This window comes from Ixodes scapularis, unplaced genomic scaffold (genome assembly GCF_016920785.2).
Source record: "Ixodes scapularis isolate PalLabHiFi unplaced genomic scaffold, ASM1692078v2 PGA_scaffold5__190_contigs__length_132052651, whole genome shotgun sequence".
NCBI classification, from domain to species: domain Eukaryota; kingdom Metazoa; phylum Arthropoda; class Arachnida; order Ixodida; family Ixodidae; genus Ixodes; species Ixodes scapularis.
In genome coordinates this window covers 60,233,089-60,242,361 of record NW_024609880.1, presented here as the reverse complement: position 1 = coordinate 60,242,361, position 9,273 = coordinate 60,233,089, and the positions used below count along the sequence as shown (strand labels likewise).

Genomic DNA, 9,273 nt, shown 5'->3' with positions numbered 1-9,273 from the left:
TCAAAATGTAGTGATACTGCGTCGTCCAGCAGCGATGCCTTTTATAAGAAGACTGCATTCCTGCAACGCCCAACTATCCGCAATCTTGTCAAGAGATCAGAGGGAGAAAAGAAGGCGTTTCTGAACTACCACTTGTAAAAAAAATAGTTGCTTTGAAAAACAAGCAAAAAATTAGGAGAATGATTTCTAACGTCTAAGGATTCCAGTGTCCTTAAATATACCCTCTAATTCGTAACTCCCAGGAGATTACACTTGCGTGTCTTATGTTGTATCAAATGTCAATCTTTTCCTAAAGTTTGAGCTCCAATTAAAGCTGGGCGCACTCTCGCCTTCTTTACTCGAAAATGCTAAGTAAAGTTGTTCTTGAGAATGTTACGTAGCTGATTCAAATGACATGTCAGAGTGATGGGCTTATGAACGACCGGGGACTTGTGATTATATTTATGCATTTTTGTATATTGTTCAACCTTGTTTCCTCTTCCAACACACCATTAACCTTGTCAAGTATGCAAAAAACAAAACGGTTTCTACATCGACTTGAGGAGTATTTCACATCCTGCTATGCTCGCTGGCTGCTAGCGTTTGTACGTACGCTGCCGTCTAGTCAGGTGACTCACTGGCTTCTCTTATTTTGTTCTTTTAGCGATATTTAATTTTTAAAATTTGTGGTGGTGGAGGTATCAAGTTTGCTTATGAAGAAAGTAATTTTTATTGAAGAGGGTGGCTTTATTTGATTTTGGCCAAACTGGTAGGAATTGGGAAGGGGGATGACTTTTTTCTCAAAAATGCAATGTTCTTGTTCAATTTCCGCGATGGACAAAACACCGCAATGAAAATTATAACGAGGTTTCCCAAAAAGTAACTGAAATTATATGTGGTAGATCATGACAAAACCTCAATAAGATATTTTTGCAACATTGACCGTCGTTTACAAACTGTTTAGTTCACTGAGACTGCTGACATATCTATACAAAGTAAGGACTACTACGCATTATGAAAATGACTTTTATGGTAATTTTAACACTGCAACCTTGCGTCTCAGAGCAATTTGACCTCACATACATTTTTTGGGGGGAAAATCTGAACTGTTATGAAACATTGTATCCAGGAACCATTCGTATTTTAGCTATGAACCACAATCTATCTGGGTCTTATATTTTGTATAGAATATTTGTAAAAAAAAAGAACTTGCTCTTGACTTAAAAAAATTGTTTAGAGTCGAGTTTTTTTTCTAAGAAACATTTTTTTAAATCTTTTGAATTAGAAATTTTGCTTGTTGCAAGAATCGAGCTATCACATATATTTTTTCTGACAAAAAAATTGTGTGTGATTCTCTTAACGACAGGCTCGGTTGAATCCAAATGAAACAACCAAACCGAAAACGCCAAAAATAACTATCGGTTATTTAAGCTTTTTTATATGTGACTTTCCTGTCTGAGTTTGTTGAATTTGAGAATTTCAGGGTAATATTGAGATATGTATGCAGCCTATTTTGTCTACGGAACACCCGTTACGTAATTTATTATATTCACAAGTTGGCGCTTCTAAACAAGCTCGCTACCGCCTGGTGCAAGTCCATGAAGAAAGCCTTCTGGTTTTCTTAATGATTTTTATATTGGTTGGTGTACTTTTGTTAAATGTAATTTTCAATATGTGCTCGGATAGGTATAAGCGTATTGTGCGCATTTAGTAGTTCCTTAAATAAATTATTATTTCTGGCCACTCAAACAAACAATTGACAAGAAATGCACTACAGGAAGTGTACTACTCGAAGACGAAATACTATTCCGTCATTGTGTTCTCAACTTCGTCGTAGAGCGATTAATAGTTTGCACAATTGATTGCAATAGGTTTTTAGTGAGAATATTAAGGAGTTTATTTTTCTTACTTCGGAATGCTTAACCTAATGGTATTTATAAACAGACTAGCTGCTGATGGCATATTATTTTATATGTATTAAAATAGGTAACATTTAGAAAAAGAGACACTTTGGTGCATATAGCGCAACCTTCAAAACAAACTGTGTGATGTAGAATGTAGATGAAAACTTAATTTTGGAACTTTCTTTCTTTGAATATGTGTTTTCATGTTTGGGAATATCGTTTGGCAGCATATATATTGACAAATTAGAGACGGAATGAAAAGCACGTTTCTCGTCATATACAATGAGTACTAAAATATTTAAAAAAAAAACAGCCGAGGTGTTACACTTCTTCAGGCAAACATTTTAATTTATTTCATGTCAAGGTGCTGTATTAAATCAATCTAAAAGTTTTATACGCATTTTGAACGGCTGTTTTCAATTACTCAATTGGAAATGTTTATATCTATAGTGCCGGTAGTCCAAACCAAGTTTGCACTACATACTGGCCGCCTTGTGCCCTTTATCTATAAAATGTAATCGACTACAGTCACAAATTAGTGAGCCTTAAACGTAATGAATTACCATTACAAGTTACTTTTGCTAAAAGGAAATAATTACATTATTCGTTACGTTACAAATCACTTTCCCGTTACGTTTCCGGAACACTTATAAAAAATACAATAAAAATAATTTTGACGTATTTAAAAATATTATGCAACACTACTTTGCATTCCTCACGCGCCCGCATTATGAGAGTCCTTGTAAAAGTAAGCTATTTTATCTGAGAGAAAGAGTATAGGTGCACTCTGTTAACCTTGAGCTGACGAGGCAGCGAAAGTTGCAACCACACCCGCCATCTCGCTAGCTTACGGCGACCGGAAATAAACCCTGGAATTATGCAGACAAAACTAGCGGTGCGCATGCTCAGTAGCAGCGTTTTCCTCCACTAGGACATCAAGAAGACATCTACTTGGTGTTGCCTTCTTGGTCTTTCTTCTTGGCATATTTCTGCATGACTTTCACGATTTTCGATTAGTACTAATGACCGGTCATACAGAAAATCCTGTTTTCTTTTTGTTTATGCTCCTGTTCACAATGTTTTCTATATTGTTGAATTTGCTATTTTCGTGATGCAAAATTGCCTATTCATATCACTCCAGTATCTGTAATATGATAATATATTTAGAAAATAAAGCGTAACTAAATTAATCCCTTTCCACTATTTGTAAAGGAATTACATTATAAATTACTACCGCGAGAGATGAATGTGGCAATTATAAAATTACTTAAAAAGGTAACGGATTGCAAGTAATCCGTTACTCTTGACAATTAGTTCCCATATCTGCATACAGGTCGTTGGTTTCGTATTTACCATTTCAATTTTTTTTCTGCTTCTTATTGACGAGTCTAAAAGCCTTCCTTCAGCCCAGCTCTACTTATCTTGTTCTGAAGTATTCTAATACGATTGGCGAGCGCATCTAAAAAGAAATATTGAGCAAGTGTTTATGTCTGTATCGTAGTACTGATGTTGCAGTTATGAGCCAATTACCACTAAGTACGCGAACGTTGCGCGAAGTGTGTTTTATATAACTTAACGCGAATGGACCTGTTTATTCCCTTTGTGCGAGAACCTCTAAACGAAGGTCAAGAATAAAAAAAGGCTCGAGGTACACCTAAGCACTTCTTATGAGTTGTGAATGCGAAAGCATGCAAGCCGCTCGTTCGCTCCCTCATTTCGTCTGCTGCGCACATTTGGTCACCGGTTAGCACGCGCGCCCTCCTGGGCGTGCTGACCTTGGACGCTGCGTGTTTACGGCGCGCTGACGGACTCCCGGCAACATGGGGTGACCGGTCGTTTAAACTCACGCGCAGCGGCCAATGGGAGTCTCGTCGACGCGCGCCAGCCAATGGGAACGAAGTCTAAATTCATCAGCTTTACACCGCTACTTTGGGATCGGGGAATTAAGGTGCCGGTGACTAGCTTTGCTCGTGGTTTCATAGCTGGGAGCTGGCTTCACTTGGGGAAAGGATTTAAGGTGCGGTTTGGCGCGGCTCGCTCCATGAGGCCGTTAATGCTTTCGCATTGAAATAAATGAATACTTAATTTTAAAAAATTTCACATCGCACACATGAAAAAAAATTCCCCTACATGAAATTTATGTTGCGGATATGCATGCTTATTTTCTTAAATATATTATGATCGGTCTATTGAAGTACTTAAGTAGAACGAGTTAAACGAATGATTGAGACATTGTTTTGTACTTCGCTTTTAATTGCGTTTAAATATTACGGGCTTTTACAAAACAATAATAATAACATAAAAATCTAGAAATTCAAAAAAAAAAACACGACGTTACGTATACGCGTACTACAGATAACGCGGACAATAAACAAATCGCCCCTGTGTATTCTGACAAATTGCAACTGCTTTCTTGTGGTCTTTGGAGTTGTGATTATTTATATCACCTGCCTATTTAATTTTCTACGTTTAAGTTTATAAAAAGGACTGTATTTTATAAGACAGATAATATTCCCGTTGACCGGATTTTCAAATTCAAGAAAGACCCGGGCTATATCCGTAGCAAAAATATATATCCACATGGAATAGTAGCATTTAGATGTTAGTTTTTAATTTAATATATGTTTCATGTTTCTTCCTGTTTGCCAGGGGTGGAAGGGACGTTTCCAAGTGGAGGGAAGTCGGAGTGTGTACTTTCATCATATCTTCAAGCACTGCTGAAAGCACTCAACACGTACAATGAGGCCGACCTTTTTGGGCAGGTATATATTTCAGCATCGCCTTAGATGAAAGCTTCATGAGCTTGTCGAAGAGAAGATGCTTAAAGTGTTCTTAGCAAGCTTCCCATAAGATCTACGTAATCTGCAGCGAATGTTTCTGAGTTTCTTTTTTACATTTAAATGTTCCCTGGCGTTTTTTTTTTCAAGGGAGAAGATGGGGCATAGAGGCCTGTATTTTTATTGACTTTAATGATAAATTGCAGACACCTCCACTAGTAAAATTGTGTTCTTTTAAGAGGCAACGCTATTTATGAAAATTAGAATAATCATATATCTCGAGGAAGCATAAACGAATTTGAAGACTCAGTTTTTTTTGTAATTTTAGGTCCAATTTTATCATGCGATGTCCAGGTCATAAAAATAAGTAGGAAATGAAGTTTAAAAATTGCTTGATTAGTTGATCTCGATGCACATGATAAAAACGCTAAGTTTTGGAATATAATTTACTGAGAAGCAGCGCAGAGTTCGAGTAGGAATTAATCAACAGAAGACGCGTAGACATTTGAAAACCTGATTTATTTGAGTTTTTTTTTCTTTCCTTACACGGTTTCACCCGGTGAAGCGTTAGAGCAATACAACTAGGCCGATATAAAAGCCGTACACGCACCAACGTTCCTGTTGACACAGTGGAAACCAAGAAAACTTACGGCATTATCAGTACTGAGACACAAAATAAACACTCGTAAACATAGCGCTTAATCAGAAAGACAAGGCCAGAGGAATAGAAGCTGAGAGAGTAAACGTTTTAAAACAACTTATACGAACACGCATTGACGGTAGCATGAAACCCTAAGAAGTCGCCAAATATTGCGTAAATAAACCGCATAGGCGCTGTAGGTTAGCGCTGGCTGCTAGGCAGTTCTAGTTAGAGAGGTTAGTATGTGAATGAAAAAAAGATGATGCAAATAAACTGAGCTATATGACTTTTGCTTCACTTTATTTTCAGCACCGGATGCGCGGAACAGTTTGCGACGTTATTGAAACAAGCTCAGAAACCAGTAGCCTTGGGTCTACACGGCCCATTAGAGCCCCATCGGGAAAGATATTAGGTCAGAATCTCATACCAGACACACTCTGCTAGAGTTGTATATGCAAAAAAGGCGAGCAAACTGCATGCAAATGTCAAAAATTGTGTAATCTGTTGACCCAAGTCCAGCTGACGCGGCACTGCATTCATGGCTTTTAGCTCATACTTCCTTCACCAAAAAGTTATAGAATGCCCAAAATATCCCCATAATTCAAGCACAAAACTTACATGTGCTGCACGAAATGCCGTGAAACATATATAAAAAAGTGTCAGGGAAATTCCTCGACAATGATGGATCGTGCCATTGCCTAGTGTCAGGTATTCAGCAGCAAGTACTCATCTGAATAAAGGTGTGTGGGAGTAAGAGTTCAACAGAGATAGGAGAAATTGCAGTGATATCATTTTACTGTGCACCATAAACATAATATTTTTATCAGGACAGAAGCTATATTTTCACTCTCTTCGATATTGATTTAATTACGATTTCGCGTAACTAAACGATTGTGGGGTGACCAAGAGTGTAGCCGAGAGGAGCGCGAGCAACGGTGCTGTAGGCCAGCGGAGCAACCCTGTGGGTGTAGGTAACTGGGGCAGGATGGACAGCCTTGACCACAACTGGGGCAGGGTGAACAGCCTTCACGACAACTGGAGCTGCAACCTCGACAGCGGAGGAATACGTTGGGGCGTCGGCTGGGGCAGAGGTCTTGGTGCCTGGCTCATTGGTCTCAACAGTGGCACGGAACCCAAGAGCGTCGGCAACATAGTTGACGGTGCGGGCAACGCCGTGGGCGTCCACGTAGCTGTAGGAGCCGACCTTGTTGTTTAACGCATCACCGGTCTCCTGACGGGTCATGCGGGTGCCAAACTCGTCGACGTTGTCATAGCCGAAGTTGTATGGCTGAGGTACGTGCACCTGGAAAGAAACACGGGTTTCTATGGTTAGGACTTTGATTCTGAACAGGTCATAATGATTGTTGGCAGGCCCGAGAAAGAAGTGATATTGCCTTCATAGATAGCAATAACCAAGTCGAACTGTACCCCTCCTTAGGAACCTACTTTTTCAAATACCTCTTTTGGCTCACTCAATGTTATTAATTTATTATATAACATACAACATGCTCAACAGGAATGAACTATGGATTCGAAAACGACATATTTTAGAAACCAATAAATTTATACTTATAAAAATATTTATAAAAACGTAGAAACATTTTCTTGAATAGCCCGTAAGTTAAATATAACAAATAAAGCAGTAGCTGTTTTTTTAGAGCGCAGCTCCTAGGGGCCCGTTTCCGGCTTGAGCGGCGTCGGCGTCGGCGTAACCGCGCGGTGCTATATGGGTAAATTTCCCCGCTAAATCTAGCGGAAAAATTTCCCCACTAGATTTAGCGGAAAAGTTTCTCCGCTAAATCTAGCGGGAAAAATTCCCCGCTAGATTGAGCGGAACATTTTCCCGCTAAATCTAGCGGAAAAATTTCCCCGCTAGATTTAGCGGAAAAATTCCTCCGCTAAATCTAGCGGGAAAAATTCCCCGCTAGATTGAGCGGAAAAATTTATCCGCTAATTCTAGCGGAAAAATTTCCCCGCTAAATCTAGCGGAAAAATTTCTCCGCTAAACCTAGCGGAAAAATTTCCCCGCTAAATCTAGCGGAACAATTTCTCCGCTAAATCTAGCGAAGAAATTTCTCCGCTAAATTTAGCGGAAAAATTTATCCGCTAAATCTAGCGGGAAAAGCACCCCACTAAATCTAGCGGAAAAATTAACCCGCTAAATCTAGCGGAAAAGTTTCCCCGCTAAATCTAGCGGAAAAAATTTCGCGCTAAATCTAGCGGAAAAATTTCCCCGGTAGATTTAGCGGAAAAATTCCCCACTAAGTATAGCGGAAAAATTTTCCCGTTAAACCTAGCAGAAAAAGTTCCCCGCCTAATCTAGCGGAAAACATTCCCCTGGGAAAACATTTTCTGGGGGGTCACGTGACCCCCCAAGGTCACATGACCCCCCCCCCCCGCCCCGAGAACAGGTAACCCTCAGTACCCTTCCCTCCTCCTCAAGAGCTGCGCTCCAATTCGGTGTTACAGGGAGTTGTAAACGGCTTTTTTAATTTGCTATTGAGAGGTTTGTGGCAAATTAGATCCACCAGATTTTCTGCTATTTGCCCTATTTATGATATATTCATCAGAGTAATCTTTAATGTTGTCGTTCTTTTATTTTTTTTTTACTTAATTTATCTTGCTCAATTTTTTTTTAATCCAAACAGTAAGACATATATCAGGCAAAGGAATTGTTGAGCACATACTCCGGGAACCACTGAATGGTTCCCACTGACTTACGTCTAGATATTGCATTATGTTTTCTAAGTATGATTGAGTTCCCTATCACAAACCAATATTCTTGTGTTTCATTTATAGGCACTCGAACACTGCGTCAAGTAAACCTTCAATACTCTTGAGGGTACAAAATATTGGCCTTATTTCAAACAAAATTGCGATGTAATCATTTCAATTTAGGGTTTCTGTTACTTTTTTGTTGATTAATTTCAGATTAGTTCCCTTGTAACGCACATGCCGACTTTATGTATCCAATTGTACCCGTGCGAACTTAGGTTTCGGGCAATTCAATTTGATTTACTAACAAGACGACGGACATTGCTACTCCGCGCCACTACGGAGACCCCAAACGGGCGATATGAACAATATTGTGCACTCTGTGCGTTGTCAAAGGAAAGGTCATCATTCAAAGTTTAGTAAGATTTCAATGTTTAACAACTCTCTTCTCGCCCCAGTGTAACTGCCACTCTCACCAAGGGCGTTTGGGTAATCGTGATCATGATACTTGAACCCAAGAGCGTCCTATTTCTACAAAGCCCTTGCACAAATAATCCCAGCAATGGCTTCAAATGTCATGAACTCTGATATGAGCTAGGTATTTACGTCAGTTTTCAAAATATGTTTTGTCCTTTCAAATGTTTGGTGGTTTCAAGCTCATAAAATCAGCATTAATTGTTCCTCGAACGGTCAGGTAATCGCGGTATTTTCAAGTATCTAGTAAAAAATATGGAATTCTTAACCTACGTTCTCGACGACAACTCCGCAAGCCACATAGGCGAAAAGGCAGCACACAAGGACCTGAAATAAAAACAAAAGGTGTGAAGGAGAAAATACCGAGCTTAATAAACAGTATATTTACAGTCCTATAAGCTTATCCTTAAAAACAAAAAACTTTTAAAAATTAGTTGACGATTAACTACCAGCGTTTTACGTTTTTCTGCCCTGGAATATATAAAAAAAAAAACAGAGCAACTCGTTTTTCGGGGAAATGTATTCTTGAATAATCGCGACTGTCATTCGAAGGCTCCTCAAGAGATGAATTTTTCCTAGCAATTATTAAGAGCATTCGTTACTTTCGCGCCTCGTTTTAAATACGGTACCTTAGAGAACATGGTGGATGTTGCTACTCTTGCTGTCAAGTAGAAATGGATGCAGCGTCCTTCACCTACGATGCCTTTTATAGGAGTTCTGCGCATTCCTGTAACGCCCAGTTTGCGAAGATTTTGAAAAGTGATCAACGTTGAAAAGAGGGCTT

The 9,273-nt window shown here is 39.2% G+C and overlaps 1 protein-coding gene across 1 annotated transcript; it reads right to left on the bottom strand.

Annotated features, from left to right (window-relative positions):
• Nucleotides 1-6,077: 6,077 nt before the first annotated feature.
• On the bottom strand, nt 6,078-8,841 carry LOC8025031 (cuticle protein 16.8-like). Its single transcript, XM_040211803.2, has 2 exons — nt 8,763-8,841; nt 6,078-6,603 (listed from the first exon to the last, which is right to left on the bottom strand). Exon 2 carries the CDS (start codon nt 6,541-6,543, stop codon nt 6,184-6,186), a length of 360 nt encoding a protein of 119 aa, XP_040067737.1. The 5' UTR covers nt 6,544-6,603; nt 8,763-8,841; the 3' UTR covers nt 6,078-6,183.
• Nucleotides 8,842-9,273: the final 432 nt, after the last annotated feature.

Coding starts and splice junctions, on each gene's coding strand:
- LOC8025031 (XM_040211803.2), bottom strand. CDS start 6,543: ATGACCCGTCAGGAGACCGGTGATGCGTTAAACAACAAGGTCGGCTCC.